The 17812-nt window shown below is 42.1% G+C and overlaps 1 protein-coding gene across 8 annotated transcripts in view; it reads right to left on the minus strand.

Annotated features, from left to right (window-relative positions):
- Positions 1 to 17812, minus strand: part of ryr2a (ryanodine receptor 2a (cardiac)) — a 263162-nt gene that overhangs the window by 68798 nt on the left and 176552 nt on the right. For all 8 annotated transcript variants that reach the window (XM_084938488.1, XM_084938482.1, XM_084938484.1 and 5 more), the window contains 14 exons: positions 14990 to 15120; positions 14218 to 14345; positions 13800 to 13992; positions 11712 to 11794; positions 11254 to 11411; positions 11010 to 11097; positions 7043 to 7135; positions 6725 to 6895; positions 5070 to 5129; positions 3708 to 3842; positions 3387 to 3499; positions 3067 to 3163; positions 2808 to 2920; positions 763 to 814 (listed from right to left, as the gene is read on the minus strand). In XM_084938488.1, coding sequence (XP_084794614.1) covers positions 763 to 814; positions 2808 to 2920; positions 3067 to 3163; positions 3387 to 3499; positions 3708 to 3842; positions 5070 to 5129; positions 6725 to 6895; positions 7043 to 7135; positions 11010 to 11097; positions 11254 to 11411; positions 11712 to 11794; positions 13800 to 13992; positions 14218 to 14345; positions 14990 to 15120 — 1615 coding nt within the window. The remainder of the gene's footprint in view (positions 1 to 762; positions 815 to 2807; positions 2921 to 3066; positions 3164 to 3386; positions 3500 to 3707; positions 3843 to 5069; positions 5130 to 6724; positions 6896 to 7042; positions 7136 to 11009; positions 11098 to 11253; positions 11412 to 11711; positions 11795 to 13799; positions 13993 to 14217; positions 14346 to 14989; positions 15121 to 17812) is intronic.

The following is a 17812-nucleotide window of genomic DNA, read 5'->3' on the forward strand; positions in this document are numbered from 1 at the left end:
TTCTGCAACTTGCTTCTCTCGACTTAAATTACTCACTGCTCTCACCTGCCTGTCCTCCTGCCTGCTGCTTCCTCTGGATTACTAGAATACAAGGCTGGAACCCAACTCACTCATTCAACACTCAGACGGCTACCCGCCTCCAGAGCAACCTGCAAGACTCCTCGTCAGAGATTTCCCTGCCACGTATTCATGTCTCACCATAGTTTATTCTGTGATTTCAATAAAACTTGTGAAATCTTATTTCCGCTCTGTATTGTGTCTGCACTTATGTTCACGCCCACGTACTGGTCTCCCGGCCTTGACAGCATGAAGTGTCTGAAGAAATATACCCAGCAGACCCAATTCGGACTGCAATCACTAAGCAGTGATATATTAACAGTGTCCTAAACCAACAACAACTCTACCATCCAGAAGACTAGTTACTAGTAACTGCTAGTGCTACTGTTAACAGTGCAGCTGCTAACATTTGGCTAATTTGCCACAGTTTGGTGCATCTGTTTTTAATTTCTTTTTCCTCTCTTAGCTTTTCAGGCCACACTAAACTATTCTACACTGAAGGTAGGGGAGGTGCCAGTTGCAATAAGTGATTTGATTAGGCAGTACAGCGCCCTGCAAGTAATCCATCAGCCCAAAAGCATCAGCCCTGGTCTATGACATAAACAGCACACAGAACAATAACAGGTTTTTTTCACCGTCTATGCTAAGCCAGCTATGTGAGTCTCAATTCAAAAGTGTTTACTGTTGGTACTCAGCAACAGATACCTTAGCCATGATGTCTGCGTAGGCCATGTAGAGATTATCCTCATCCAGTTTACTGCAAAAACAAACACATTCACAAAAGTTAGCACAATTATAGCTGTATTAAGAAATATACCGGTAATTTTGGTGCACCACGGACTGAAATGACATCTTCTCATTTAATAGTTTTTCATTATTTTTATGAATATTTACATGTTTTATATTTCAGATACTTTAAAATATCTACCCTTTGCTGTGATTACTGCTTTGCACACTCTTGGCATTCTCTCTCTGAGCTTCATGAGGTCGTCACCAGAAATGGTTTTCCAAAAGTCTTGGAGTTCCCAGAGATGCTGAGCACCTGTTGGTCCTTTTGCCTTCACTCTGTGGTCCATCTCATCCCAAACCATCTCCATTGGGTTTAGGTCACTGTGACTGTGGAGGCCAGGCTGTCTGGTGCAGCACTCCATCACTCTCCTTCTTGGTCAAACAGCCCTCACACAGCCTGGAGGCGTGTTTGGGCTCATTGTGCTGTTGGAAAATAAATGATGGTCCAACTAAACACAAACTGGATGAGATGGCATGTCGCTGCAGGATGCTGTGGTAGCCATGCTGGTTCAGTGTGCCTTCAATTTTGAAAAAAATCCCAGCAATGGTGTCACCACCAAAGCACTCCCACACCATCACACCTCCTCCTCCATGCTTCACAGTGGGAACCATGCATGTGGAGACCATCCGTTCACCTTTTCTGCGTCACACAAAGACACGGTGGGTGGAACCAAAGATCTCAGATTTGGACTCATCAGACCACAGCACAGATTTCCACTGGTCTAATGTCCACTCCTTGTGTTTCTTGGCCCAAACAAATCTCTTCTGCTCGTTGCTTTTCCTTAGTCGTGGTTTCTTAGCAGCTGATTGACCATAAAGGCCTGATTCACACAGTCTCCTCTGAACATGTAGAGATGTGTCTGCTACTGGAGCTCTGTGTGGCATCTATCTGGGCTCTAATCTGAGCTGCTGTTAACTTGTGATTTCTGAGCCTGGGGACTCTGATGAATGTATTCTCAGCAGCAGAGGTGACTCTTGGTCTTCCTTTCCTGGGGCGGTCCAGTTTTGTCATAGCGTTTTTTTGTGACTGCACTTGGGGACACATTCAGAGTTTTAGCAATTTTCCAGACTGACTGATGGGCTGTCATTTCTCTTTACTTACCTCATTGGTTGTTGCCATATTATAAATTAATGCAGTTGTCAAACAGGGCTGTCAGCTGTGTACCAACCTGACTTCTGCACAACACACCTGATGGTCCCAACCCCATTAAGAAGGCAAGAAACTCCACAAATGAACCCTGACAGGCACACCTGTGAAATGAAACCATTTCAGGTGACGACATCATGAAGCTCCTTGAGATAGCTGTGCATAAAGCTGTTGTCCTCTGAGCTTCCTATCACACAAGCTGTTAACTCTCAGAAACTTGTCCTCTGATTCAGTCGTGTCTTTGGGTCTGCAGACCTCTTCCTGTCAGAGTTTGTTTCTCAGTGCGTTTGATGGTGAAGGAAACTGTACTGACTGACACTTTGACTTTCTTTGTCAGGACAGACCCACATTTTTAAGTGTTATGATGGTCTCTCTCTCTTCCACTGTTAATGGTCTTTTTCTCACCATTTTTGTAGCAACACACTACTTACTGCAGTACAGTACTATTTAACTGATGCTCACTAGGGTATGGCACCACAGTGTGTTCAACACTGCTTTATGCAGACAGAGGGGGTTGGAAGTAATCCAAGTTGGAACACCTGTAGGAATTAGTAGCACCAGCTTTCAAGGCTTGATCAACCTTCACTGCTGCAGAACAGCTTTGAATTGTTAACCCATGTTGTGTCCCTGAAAAAGGCCTTTTGGTATAATTCTGAAATGTACATTATTTTTCAGTTTTGGGTAATCTAACCTCTGGCAGCTCACCACTTACCTTTGTGCCATTTCAAGCTATTCATTGGACTTTAATGACTTGAACTGCAACAAATAACTGGAAAAATAGGGACTTTTAACAGGTAGTGTGTAAAATACACACCATTTTTCTGTTAGGGCTGTTCTGCTGAACAGCTGGATGAGCTGATGCAGGGGATCTATGTGTTTGTGTTTCTGCCCCTCCTCTTCCTCAGATGGCTCCTGTTCACCTGGTTTCTGAAATCAACACACATTCACAAAGTGCTAAAACTCTGCTATACACTGAAGAAATTAACACATAATTTGCCTTCAAAACAAGTACAAATTCCAGAGTAGTCAGAAGAATTCCACTTGTTTTGTTTTTTTAAATGAAATTAACTTACAGCGAGGTCTTCTATGAGTTTATCTTCAAAGTAGTGCTCCTCTGTCTCGATCCAGGACTTTTCATAGCCCTGCAGGAACAAGTTTACAGCCCGGTGCCTAGTATGAGAGAGATACATGGATGACTAATAACTGTTTATCTACCCATCTTCTGCTGCTTATAAAGGGCTGCACTGTAGGTGCAACATATATCCACAATCTTTCCTCACTAGCCCGAGGTGTGGCTGTAGATGAGGGTGGGAAAATAATAAAGTGCATAATTTTAAATATTTCTTCTTCATTTTACGTATGTGTGTGTGTGTGTGTGTGTTTGAGAACATACCTTGGCAAGTTATAGAGTGGTGCCATCCTGAAGCAAGCGACGACAGCTCTCTTCCTCTGTTTTGAAAGCAGTTTGTGCCACACAGCCTTCTTACTGCGCTGAGGATGCTCCACCTGAAGACACAAACTGAACCACTCAGTAAACTGGATATTTAGTTGGTGTACCTTACCATCTGGAAGCCATATTATCCTGGAGAAGTATGTGGTCAGCTTTAATAAAGACCAGTCAGCTAGTTTAAGAGGACCGTGGGGTACCTTAAAGCTATACTCTCTACGTAGGCACAAAAATGCGCAAAATCAACTCAAACTTGAATATATAGACCTGCTCCAGGTGGAAGAGGACATGACCAATATCCAGGATTCTCTCCACAGTCTTCTCTGGGTCCGTAGTATCCTCATAGTGGTTTGGGAGGTCTCTGTACAGGGCCATCTGCCAACGAATTGCTGGGTCCTCTGACTTTGTAAGACACACAGAGGAAATGCATGACTCTATTGGCCTATTCACAAGGTTAAGCACCTTTGTGAATATATAAATATACAGTACGAACCAACATCTACCAACTCGTTTACATCTGTCTCGACTTTAACAAAACAAAAGCCAAAACACAGAAACAGCGCATGTAAAGCTCATGATTCAGTAGCTTGTATAACTACCTTGCTGGCAATAACTTGAATTGGTTGTTCTTTTTTTTTGTATGACTTCATAAGTCTTTAAAATCAGTGTGGAAGAATTTTGGCCCACCCTTGTTTATAACGTTGCTTCAGTTGATTTAGGTTTGAAGCCATTCATTTACGCACAGCACTCTTAAGGTCCTGCTACGTTCAGTATTTCAGTCACTCTAGATTGCAATCACTCTATAACTTCAGATTCAGTTCTTTTTCTGCTGGTGTGTTTGGGATCATTGTCCTGTTTCCTGACCCAGTGTGGGTGAAGCTTTAGCTGTCAAGCAGATAGCTTCTCATATGACTCTGGAATATACAGTGTATCAAAAATAAATCATACACTTTCACAAGGCTGTATTTTAAGCTTACACTAAATTTAAAATACATGGCTGAATATAAAGTTTTACATACAAAATGTTCAATGTTTATGAATAATCAATGAAATACTTCATCCCATAGTTCACTGTAGTCACTGCAGCCACTGCTGTTGTTCCCGGTGAATGGCTGCAGAATTAAAGCACTTGGAAATCGAATGATTCTTTTTGATACAGCCTGTACTCTCCTGTACAGACGAGTTTAGTGATGTTAGTGGGATAGGGGCTATGTGGAGTGATAGAGTTCCTTCAATCACTTGTTGACAGATTGAATTTCCTATTCTATATCTTTCGGATAACCTATGATATCACTGTGAAGTAGCCTTATTTATCTTATGGACATAAAGGTTCATCAGTTCATCTAGGTTACTCTAGATTTGTGTGAAATTTAAACTGAATCTGAATACTTGACTCTAAATTTTTGCGACACCGACCATCAAAATCAAATCACTTCATCCTTGTGTCAAAGTAGATGTTTGTGCCAGATTTGAAGAATTTCTCTTAAACCAGTCCTTTGATATTACTTCCACAAGAATAAGATAAACTGACAACAACCTGACACCATGGCAAAATCTAAGACCAGAGGCTTAATGTCTAAGTACACTTTAAGTAACTTGCGTCAGTCACAAGCCTGATTCTTTTCTTACCTTTCCTTGTAAATGTAGGTTGTTCCTGATGACCTCTCGAACTTCGTCCTCTGTGTCTTTCTGCAAAAGAATTATTAACTTCGATCAAACAACAGGTATTCTGTGACCTACAAAATGCTATACAAGATGTCATGAGCAAAAAATATTTATTCAGTAATTTAGCCTTCATGCAAAATTTTACTTTTTAGCTGAAAATTTTACAAAGCTAACGCAGAGTTATTTTGCTGTTACTAAAGGTTTACCTCAGGAATACCAATACTGCAAATAATTTATTGTTATTGTCATACACCTCACCCCAACCAGTCATGGTAGATAGACGCACCTCCCTGAGCTTGGTCCTGCCAAAGGTTTTTCCTTCCCACTGGCACCAAAGCGCTTGTTTAAAGGGGGTTCGTATGATTGTTGGGGTTTTATCTGTTTTCTTTGTATCATTGAAGGGTCATTACTAGGGATGGGTACCGGTATCCGGTGCCATGATGGCACCGGTTCTGACATAAACGGTAGTAACCAGACCGAAAAGCAGCGCACATTTCGGTGCTTTATTTCGGTGCTTTTTTTTCCTGAGCTGTGATACACTTTAGATTCTAGCCAATCATTTTACGTTTCCGAGGATAGTAGGCGGGTCCAGGTACGTACGTTCTTTTAGAGCAGAGCTACAGATTAAAAATGCCCAAGGAGGACCGGTCAAATGTATGGCTGTACTTCACAGCAAAATATGCAAACTCAGCAGCCTGCAACAAGTGCTTTAAGCTGATACTGTGATACTGTCAAAGGAGGTAACACCTCAAATCCGATGAAACACCTGGTGACGCATAGCGGTTTTTTTTAAGCCGAGAAATGCGCCGTATTTGATAGCTTGCTGCAGACCTCACTCCGTGCACATCTACTGCGGGTGGGTTGCCAGTTATCGGACCCGGAGCAACATCCCCCCAAAACCCGAAGAATAGAGTCCTGACCCCTAGCCCTGCCAGTGTAGCAGAAATGATGACGGATGATGATGGCAGCAGCAGCCGTTCTTCTCTGCATGAGTAGCTTAATGTTGTTCGTGTGTAATTTACGTTGAGTAGGCTAACCACGTTATTACATTAATGCATGTAAGGTGAACTAGCAAACATCGTCATAGCTACATGCGGCTGTCTTCTTGTTTGATGGCAGATACTCCCTTCACCCTGGCCAAAAAGGCTAAAATGACCAAAGAAAAAGTGGAAAACAGCTAAACATGAGAGGTTTTTGGACAAAGTTTGTGTTTTTTCCATTGTTTAAGCGCTGCTTCCAGCCAAGAGTGATACCATATATGCCCCATAGCTGCAGAAAAGGCTAACATTGTTATCTTTTTACAAAAAAACAGCTGAACATGAGAGGTTGGTGTTCTCCATTCTTTAAGCACCGGTTTGAGCACCGTTTAAGCACCGGCACCGTTTCAAAAGTACCGGTTTGGCACCGGTATCGGATAAAACCTAAACGATACCCATCCCTAGTCATTACAGTATAAAGTGCCTTTAGGCAGTCATTGTGATTTGGTGCTACATAAATAAAATTGAAATGAAATGAAATGAACTAAATTGAATTGAAATACACAGAAACAGTTAAATGAATCATATCTATTTTTATAATGAAACAGTTCTTTCTGTAATCTATTAGCACTACTATGCTACCTGAGTGAAGCGGTTCTTAGCCAGTGCGATAAGCTCTTGTTCTCCTGGAGCACAAATGTTGAGTCCCACGGGCAGCAGGCGCTTTAGAGTAGCAACAATCAAACTTGTCTGCATCGAGTATCGATCACCTTTTCTCTTCATCTTCTTCCTCTCCTGGTCTGAAACTATTCCCTGTGGCAAAGTCAAACATTAAACAGGCATAGCTTTACACTGTTAGACCTATTAAATAGTTTTAATTAATCAATTTAATTTAATTTAAAAATAAGGTCACTGGTATGCACATGTCCTCAAATGTGTCCAGCATCTATGTGTCTGTACCTTTGACATCTTGCACTTGGTGTCAGTGATAAGGAAGGACATGTTGTTAATTTCATTCTGGACCACAAAGTTCTGCTCTTCTCTCTTGAAGTTCTGTAGACAGAAAACAGGACTTTCTTAAATTAAAGCACAGTTGTATTATGTGTTGTACTGTCTTTGAAAAGAAGGCAACTGGACAATATTTTTGGTTTGTCAAAACATTTTACTTCTCATTAAGAGGCTTCTTCAGTTCTAAAACAACTGATGAGAGTCCCAGGTATTTAATACCTATTGGCATTGTGGTCCTGGGGTCAGTGACCCACTGTTAACCATGTGAGTCACCTTGAGTCAAGGTATGAAAAAATTCATGGGTGTGAATACTGTGAGATTATTATGCTATCATATGTTATCCTATGGCTGTAATCGAAATGAGTGAATCATGATACTGCTGTAAGCCACACCATACTTCTTATTATAGAGAGTATAATCAGTATGTAGTTTTAGTTTGCATTATACTTCTGAATTAAAAGAATGTGAAAATCATTAGATTTATTAGATAGGTTCATATTATCCTATGCTGTGATTTACTGTGAATGAGTTACACTGTTTTATGTGACATTTCATGCTGCTGAGTTAAGAAGAGAATATTGTGTGCAGAGAGCACAGAGCACATTCAGCTTCACCCCCACCTTTGTTGGAAGCTGGAAGCAGAAAAACAGGGAGCCAAGGTCATAACTCAGGCTCACTGAGAGTTAGAAAGTATGTATGTTTAGGTTTTTACGACTAGGTGGGGGCCACGAGAGGCTATAAGAGTTTGAGTAACGCTCCACCATTTTGAGATTTTGCTGTGACCCTCTTCATGCATGTCTCCCCATCCGGATGGTTTATGCTCATAAAGTGTTGATTGAGCATTTATACACCGAGTATAGTCTTTCCTTCAGCCCAAAGATCAAAAGAATTGGGAGATTTTAACAATACCTTGTTAGACTTGCTCCACCCCCCACCATGTGAGCTATGCTTGCAACTTGCAGACAGCAACATTTATATATTTAATTACATGAAGGGCATTTTCCATCCTTGTTTTCAAGTGAGCTCCTGTCATTGATGACACACTTCCTAATTTATAATGTGAATCTACTGATGTCAGATGCCAGCAGCAGTAATATAGTGCATTATATAGCTTTCTATCCAGTGAATTAGCATAGAAGTAGCTTTGATGGTGTTTTTCCTGGAAACTTTAATAAAAGTATAAAATCACTGCTAAATGCTTTAGTCTAACAATAAGTTAGGTTAAGCTTTTAACTCATTACTCATCAATTTCAGGTAAACTCTCCATTAGTTGTTTTTAAACTGAAGAACACATAGATCACGATTGATGGTGTACAGTTAAGCATCTTTTGTCATATTTCTCCACCAAACTGGATTTTACAGTCAAGATCTAATTGAAGTGTAGACTTTCAGCTTTAATCCATCCATCCATCTTCATCCGCTTTATCCGGGGCTGGGTCGCGGGGGCAGCAGCCTAAGCAGAGACCTCCCTCGCCCCAGCCACCTCCTCCAGCTTATCTGGCGGAACACCAAGGCGATCCCAGGCCAGCCGAGAGATATAATCTCTCCAGCGTGTCCTGGGTCTGCCCCGGGGCCTCCTCCCAGTGGGACATGCCCAGAACACCTCACGCAGGAGGCGCCCAGGAGGCATCCTTGTCAGATGCCCGAACCACCTCAGCTGGCTCCTTTCGATGTGGAGCAGCAGCTGCTCTACTCTGAGCCCCTCCCGGATGGCCGAACTTCTCACCCTATCTCTAAGGGAGAGGCCAGCCACCCTTCAGAGGAAGCTCATTTCCGCCGCTTGTATCCGCGATCTCGTTCTTTCGGTCACTACCCACAGCTCGTGGCTATAGGTGAGGGTAGGGACGTAGATCGACCGGTAAATTGAGAGCTTCGCTTTTACACTCAGCTCCCTCTTCACAACGACGGACCGGTGCAGTGTCCGCATCACTGCAGCCGCCGCACCAATCCGTCTGTCGATCTCCGGCTCCCTTCTCCCATCACTCGCGAACAAGACCCCGAGATACTTGAACTCCTCCACTTGGGGCAGGAACTCATCCCCGACCCGGAGTGGGCACTCCACCCTTTTCCGGCTGAGAACCACGGCCTCAGATTTGGAGGTGCTGATCCTCATTCCCGCTGCTTCACACTCGGCTGCGAACCGTTCCAGTGCGAGCTGGAGGCCATCACCCGATGAAGCCAACAGAACCACATAATCCGCGAAAAGCAGAAATGAGATTCTGAGGCCACCGAGCCTCAGCTTTAATTCAATGGTTAATCAAATTATTGCAAATTAATACACATTTTTAGGAATTACATCAAATTTGATCCACTAGTCCTAATTTTCAGAGACTCAAAAGTAATGGGACAACTGACTGATACACTGATTTAAGGTAAGGATCACCTGTTTTGATTTCTCAAATGCATTTAACATCATCCAGCCACTGCTATTGAGGGAGAAACTACAGGAAATGTCAGTAAACATGTCCTCATGGATTACTGAATACCTCACAGACAGGCCACAGTATGTGAGACTGGGCAGTGCTCAGTCTAATATGGTGTTGTGCAGTGCAGGAGCTCCGCAAGGAATTATGCTGCCAACAGTCCTGCTCACCTTGTATACCTCGGACTTTCAGTAGAACTCCAGGTCATACAATCATCATAAATATTCGAATAATTGCTGTTGGCAGGAGGAGGCGCACAGAGCACATATATATAATTTGTAGAATCTTGAAGAAATCTTCTACTTCTGATTGTAAATAATACTAAAGAGATCAGAGTCATTGGCTTCAGAAGGTACAGCTGAGTAAGTCTAGTACTGTACTGCATTTTGTTAGATTGTGCTGTATTATATTGATCCATTATCCATGGTACTGTATTCTATTGTACTGGGCTATACTGTATTGTATAATAGAAAGCACTTTGAGTGCTGAACTGAGTAGAAAGGAACTAAACAAGTATCACACCATTGAAAATAACTATTTATTGTACTGTAGTGTTTTGCATTGTACTGTACTGTATTTTAGGTTTCATCAAAATGTGCCTGAAGTTTACATGTGATAAATAAGCAAATGAAAAAAGGTATGTTGGCCACTTTAATTGGCCACCTGTTTGGCCACAGTATCCATGATGCTTTGTCCACCATAGTCAGAAGATCACTTTCATCAAAGTGCTCATGGGTAGCTTATCTGCAATCAGTATATTCACCTAAATGTTTCACATTATAACAAACCTCCCGTCCACGAGTCAACATGTAGAAAAATAATTCCTCTTACATTTGCATCGACTGTTATGGTTTACTGCGCAGCTTTATTAAGAAAAAGCCAAAGCAAAGACTGCGATCTTAGTTTTCTTCAGTTTTGACAGATTGTGGTAAATGCTTAACTGCAATGTCAATAGACAGATAGCTGCTCTTCTCTTCTGTTTAAGCTTGAAAATGTAATATTAGTTATTTCAGGTTTAATAAATCAGCGATATAAAGATCAATCCCAGCTGACCCTCTTAGGGACATTTTCAGTTATATGTTTTTATGGGCAGCCCGGTGGTTAGCACCGTTGCCTTCCTATGTTTGCATACTCTGGTTTCCTCCCACAGTACAAAGACATGCAGTTAGTGGGTTTAGGTTACCTGGTGATTCTAAACTGCTCACAGGTGTGAATGTGAGTGTGAATGATTGTCTACTCGCTGTGTTAGCCCTGTGTCAGATTGGCGCCCTATGGCAAGGGTGTCCAACTCCAGGCCTCGAGGGCCGGTGTCCTGCAGCTTTTAGATGTGTCCTTGATCCAACACAGCTGGTTTAAATGGCTAAATGACCTCCTCAACATGTATTGAAGTTCTCCAGAGTCCCAGCAATGAACTAGTGAGTTGATTCAGGTGTGTTGGCCCAGGTCCCCAAACCTGCCCTATGGGATGGATAGCTATGTTGCAGTAATTTTCTTACGTGAGACTTGGCCCAGAAGATAAAAACCTCAGCCACCATTCGGAACAGCTCCTCTGCCTCTGGATTGGACTCTTTAAGCCATCTGGCCCTGTCAGTATATCAAAACAGTTAGTGACATGCTGAAACCAATCATTCTTTTTCCAAAACTGCAGCTTCGTCTTAGTGACTAAGCTTCTGTATGAGATGGTCTAAATTCACTCCACTCAATGAGCTGAAGGTCACTAGTTCAGTCACAACACTGTACCTGTTGTAGTCAACGAATCGTATGAGGAGAGGGTAGAAGGCATACAGGTCTCTGACCAGGATAGTAAATTGGTCCATGATGAGGAGCTCTGTCTCTGACATCTCACCCCTCCCCTCCGCCTTGCTATGTTCTTCATCCATCAGCACAACAGCTGCTTTCTAAAGAATACAGTAATAGATTTTTCTATATTAAGCAGCACTGTGTGCTTTAATCTTTGTGACTGTTTTATTAAGTAGTAGGAGTGTTCGCATAGTGCACTTTCTCCATTTTAAAAACATACTAATAGATACTTAGTTAAGAAATATATATGGGTAATTCAATTTCATTTAAAAAAACCAAAGAAAATTACAAGAAAGTGTTAGAAAAGACAACAAGCAGTGAATGTGACCTAGTTTTATATTCTGTTAAATGAGTTGCACCACTTCCAGGCAGTAGATTATAATAAAGGTGAGACTTACTTTTTTGAGTTTCTCCATCAAGGGCAAGAAGTGGGTCTTTAACAGCTGAGGTTTGGCTTTGCTGATAATTGGCTGGGAGAAGACTTGGGGACATGAATAGAGATGGTGTTAAAACGCAAAATGTGAATGTATGTACATTTGAATATCATATAATGATTAGCAGCAGGCAAAAATAATTAAACTAACATCAGTTTGAGGATGCTTATGTAAACTGATCCTGAGGAGAGCTTTTATTTATTAACTTTACAAAAAGTGCAGAAAAAGGAAAATGAAAGAAAATGAAACACCCTCTTGCGTGAAATGTAACTTTTGTCTTCCATTGTGTCCTCCTCTTAACACAATTACAAGAACTGCTGTTACTGACTATATTTTCTTTTTAAAAGAGGAAACCTAAATTGCAAAACACTTAAGGGGCTCATTAAGCTCATTACACAATTTTTTTTCTTTTAAAATAATTGTTTCCTCCAGTGCTGTAGTGTTTTATCAAACAATTAAATGGCAATCCCCAGCATTTGGAGCACCCTCTAATGAGGTGTGTGCATTGGTTTAAAAATGTGAAAAAACAAACAAACAAACAAAAAAACATACCTCTGCCTGCACACCTAAAACAATGAACAATTCGCCAAACCTAACTAACCTGCCTCTACAAACCAGATTTCATGTCTCATGTCATATTGTTTTATTTTTGCCTTGTGCATCACTGTGAGCTGCAAATATTATGTTCCATTAGCAAATAAACTATCCATCCATCCATCCATCGATCTTCTCCCAGCTACTTGGGGCAGAGTTGTGGGGCAGCAGCCTAAGCAGAGAAGCCCAGACCTCCCTCTCCCCAGCCACCTCCTCCAGCTTGTCCGGGGAAACACAAGGCGTTCCCAGGCCAGCCAAGAGATAAACTCTCTTCACCATGTCCTGGTTCTGCCCCGGGGTCTCCTCTCAGTGGGACATGCCCAGAATACCTCACCAAAGAGGTACCCATCCTTGTCAGATGCACAACCACCTCAACTGTCTCCTTTTGATGTGGAGAAATAGCGGCTCTACTCTGAGCCGCTCCGAAAAGCCTGAATTCCTCTCTAAGGGAGATGCAAGCCACCCTTCAGACAAAGCTTATTCCCACCACTTGCATCTGCAATCTCGTTCCTTTTAAAATCAAGAGCTTCGCTTTTACGTTTAGCTCTCTTTCTACCAATACAGCATCCACATCCCCGCAGCTGCAGCACAAGTTTCACTGTGATGTTTCATTCTCTTTGCAGAGCTTTAAAGTATATCACTCCCCTGAATGAAAAGAAAACAAAAACAAAAGAAGAGCTACTAGTTTTAGATTTATGTTGCAGTCACTAGTCAGTTTTAACTCCAACATACACTAAATTGCCAAAAGTATTCAATCTTCCCTCCAAGTCATTGAATTCAGGTGTATACCAATCAAGCAGCTATGCAGACTGCTTCTACAAACACTGGGTCGATCTTAGGAGTTTAATGAAGTCCAGCATCATACTGTGATACTGTTCAACAAGTCCACTCATGAAATTCTCTCTCTTCAACTCTACCACAAAGTGGCTGGACATATAAAGTCACAGTATTGGTCAATCGCTACAGACCTCTAGTCTTCATGTTCAAGAACATTAAGGAACAGTGCCTAGAGAGCTTCATGGAATAGTTTCCATGGCTGAGCATCTGCATCCCAGTCTTACATCACCAAGCACAATGCAAAGTGTCAGACTAGTATATCACCCATGAACTTTAGAGGAGTGGAGACGTGTTTGCTGGAGTGATGAATCACATCTCTCTGGCAATGCAATTGTTGAGTCTGTACTTGTCTGACTGCGCTGTGGCAAGTATAAAGTTTGGTGGAGGGGGAGGATTATATTGTGGGGTTGTTTTTCAATTGAGTTCGGCTGTTAATACTTCAGCATATTAAGACATATTGGACAATTTCATGCTCCCATCTTTGGAGACGGCCCCTGTCCAACGTGACCCCACATCAGTGCACAAAGCCAGGTTCATAAAAACATGGATGAGCGAGTTTGATGAATCTTGTGAATCAGTGAATTTTATTTTAGTGTTCAACATTAGTGAGTTAACATTTACCAGCCAGTCTCTTCATCCAGGCGCCCTCATCTATTCCCAGGTTGTTGTAGATGATCTTGAGAATGTTTCCCAGCAGAGTATTCATGTATTCAGAGGTCACAGAGGTGCAGCAGTTGTTGGCTTTGTCTGGGTCGCTTTCCGGTCCATGTTCCCACCAGTGAGACATGTAGCTGCACAACATCGGCAAGACCACCTACAGCAGTAGAAACAAAGCAAAAATAATGAGCTTTGCAAAGCTTCACAGTCAGATGGGTTTAATCAGCAATGTCTTTTTTTACCCATCTTCGGCTCTGAAGTGTTCACTACAGGACAAATGTCCACTTATTTTGGTTCCGTGGCCAATTTTTCAATGACATGAAGCAACTTAAGGAAAGAATATCAAAGGTGATACTGTAGTTATTAATTATTAGAGAGTTACCTCCATAACATGAGGCATCTGCGTGTACTTCATGCCGGACTCTGCTAGCTCTACAATCTCCTCCAAAGACTTCTCCAAATTGGGGATCAGTGAACAAACCTCCCCAACCTGCCCAGGAAGGCCTAGAGCTGAGAGGCGGAAAGAGTAGTGGAATGAAAACAGATTAAATTAAACATAATGTGATTTGATTTGTGATTTTTGACATTGATGAGTTCTCAGACCACACAGCCATCATTTAGCTTTGGATTAATGTTTTTTTATTCGAAATACACAACTGGAGAATCTGTTAGTCAGACAAATGTAGGACAGACAGCTGCAAAAGTATTCAAACCACTTTGTGGTACTTCCTGTTATAGTAGGTGTCTCCAAGAGATACAAACACCATGTATATACTGCACACTCCAGTTTTTTCATAGTTTACTAAGACACTTCTTGAAACCTTCCTCCCTTTCCTCAATCAACCCAGACATATTTTATGTAATGTTTTGGTTTTACCAAAGAGTTAACGTGTAAACAGAGTTAAGAGTGACATGACGGCAGGGTCACAACAAACATTTCTGTTTGTTTCTGAGGTGTACAGTAAAAGCTAGTTGGTGCGGTATGTAGTGTAATGTGTATTCATGGTTCCAGTTTTAGTAAAATATAAAGGCTCAAAGAAACATGCAGTCCTGTGACAAAGTACAGCCCTCAGTGCTCGCTGAAATGTCACTCTAAGAAAGTACAGCTACCTCCGGATTTGTATGTTCTATCATTTTCTTTATGTACGTCTCACCTGCTCTGTCTTTGCTTCCTTTGCTGTTATAGATGGAAAAGCTGTTAAACTTGTTCATGTGAGGCTCAAGAAAGGCAACAGGGAATGCTGCTGCGAAGGCTGCTAAACACTTTCCCATTGCTGGACGTTGTCTGGAAAAGAAACAGAGAGCTCATGATAATAGTCAAAAACAATTCTTTTACTACCATCAGTGATTGATTAAAAACATAGTAGGTTATCTAATTATGGTAAAAGCAACTTTTTTTCTTTCTTTTTTTTGCTTAAGACTGATTAGGGCTGGCTATAAACTGGGACCTGTCAAATCTGGTGGGCTTGATTAGTTGTTTTGTATATATTGTATATATATGGCCAAATGAAGCTTTCTGAAGCTCATTACTCAAACGGTTCATTACTCTAAGCTTGTCAACACAGTCCTCTTTGGTGACATCTGGTGGCCAAAAATATAGAGCAGCTTGAGTCCACAACTCATAAAGGACAGCTTCATCATGATTCAACTGACAGCTTCTGTTTAATTTCATGTGGCAGTTCTGTCTGATATCAAGCTGATATTGTGCTTTGAACATGTGTTTTTTGGGGGTTGAAAAAATTATGTTCGTATGTCTCTCTTAATAATAAATCATTTCTATGAATACACCTTCCTTCTTTAAACATGGAGTGTTCTCCTTATGCTTGTGACTTCTTGATGTTTAAAAATACACTAAAACAGAAACTTATAAGAATATGTTTCTACTGTGAGGTCCCTGCCTCCACCTGATTATGTAATTAACCAATACACAGGTAGGTTTATATATAATATACTATAACTTCTATAATTATACAGTAAGTATATGTGTTGGAGTCAAATTGTTAAATGTTGTCATTGTGTTACTTAAATTTGTAAGTCGGCAAGGAAGGCTGTTTATTTGAAGTTGGCTAGGAGACAGGTGAGGAGCATTCAGCTCCAAGAGCCTGGTTCCGACCAGCCTCCCTTGCTAGCAAGTAAAAGTCGGTTAAAGCTGTTCGTCTTGCTTCCTTGCTTCGTTAACGGGAATACGTTTCTAAACCAGCGGGGCCTGTGGAAGCGCAGACCCAACAATATGTATAGTGTATTTCTTATGTACATTTTAGACCTGGGAGCAGAATTGCTGAAGAACTGGTTTTTATTAAGGATTAGGCAGAGGATCCTCACTTCCTGCCTCCAGGACTGACTATGTCACACAAATCCCGCCAACAATTCCTTAGAAACCAGTGAATCAAGTACTGAAGCAGTGACCTGCCAAATGAAGTTTCGGACACCACTGATCAAAAGCCTCGGCACAGTGTTTCTGAAGGAGTGTGGTGAAGGAGTGAGTGTGAAGGAATGGCACTGAGGTGCTCTTCTTTCTTCTCTCAGTATTACTATATCTTTGAATTGATAAAGATAGGATGCACTAGAGCACAGAGGCTTTCCTGCTCAGCAACAGTATGTATCTTTTATGTATCTTCATTAGTTAAAATGAGTATATGGGAATGCAGAGATGTGAAAAATGCTGGAAGTTACAGTCCATCTGAACTGTGTGTTTTGTTTTCTAAGTTCCTCTTGTGTGGCCCCTGAGGGAGGATCAGTTTGCCTTGAGAGACCCTGCCTGTGACATCATAGCTCCAGGGTTAATCGGGTGCACAAACCTGTTCACCACAATACTGTGGCGATTCATAGAGAAGCATTATGATACTTCTTATGCGTACAAGCAGATCTCAGTCAATAAACACATTATCCCACAACTATGGTATGACCGATCCTGCTTTGAATTCAACTAATCTAGTTTCCACAAAGTGTTTCAAAACATTATGGTGGAAACAAGATGGCAGCGGTATGTGTGGCTGCTCGTCTGTCACTGCCAAGTTTGTTCCTGTTTTTATTATTTCTAACTTGTGTCATCCATGAAAGACACACACACTGGATCTTGTCCTGTCATATGGTCTGCCTGTCACTAACTTGGAGATTTGTGACTGTGCACTCTCAGATACTGTGGTGATTCATAGAGAAGCCCATGTGGTTTTACACATACTGCAGTTAAATCTCAGCTGCTGCTCGGCGCTGTCGGGTTATTAACCCCTTTCTGCTGCCTTTAATCAGCTCGGTGGCCCTTCTGACTTTGTCTCCTCTAACACAGAAGAGCTTAATTCCTGGTTTTATTCTTGTTGGTTAAGGTCTTATTTGTCAGATAGAACCTTCTCTGTCAGCTTACTCAGTTCTGAATCATCTTCTGCTTCCCTGTCATGTGGCATCCCACAGGGCTCAATTTTAGGGCCACTGCTGTTTTTACTGTATTTATTGCCTCTAGGTTTCATCCTTAGAAGGCATGGGATCTCGTTTCGTTGTTATGCCAATGACTGCCAAATTTATTAGCCACTGAAGCAGAAGGGTGGCATCTCCATAAAACCTCTCTCGACATGCCTAGATGACATTAAAGCTTGGTTGGCTCTAAACTTCCATCCATCCATCTTCTTCCGCTTTATCCGGGGCCGGGTTGCGGGGCAGCAGCCTAAGCAGAGAAGCCCAGCCCTCCCTCTCCTCAGCCACCTCCTCTAGCTTATCCAGGGGAACACCAAGGCGATCCCAGGCCAGCCGGGAGATATAATCTCTCCAGCGTGTCCTGGGTCGCCCGGGGCCTCCTCCCAGTGGGACATGCCCGGAACACCTCACGCAAGAGGCGCCCAGGAGGCATCCTTGTCAGATGCCCGAACCACCTCAGCTGGCTCCTTTCGATGTGGAGCAGCAGCGGCTCTACTCTGGGCCCCTCCCGGATGGCTGAATTTCTCACCCTATCTCTAAGGGAGAGGCCCGCCACCCTTCGGAGGAAG

The sequence above is a fragment of the Perissodus microlepis genome, chromosome 8, assembly GCF_051167445.1.
Source record: "Perissodus microlepis isolate ML-2025 ecotype Zambia chromosome 8, ASM5116744v1, whole genome shotgun sequence".
In the NCBI taxonomy this organism is placed as follows: Eukaryota; Metazoa; Chordata; class Actinopteri; order Cichliformes; family Cichlidae; genus Perissodus; species Perissodus microlepis.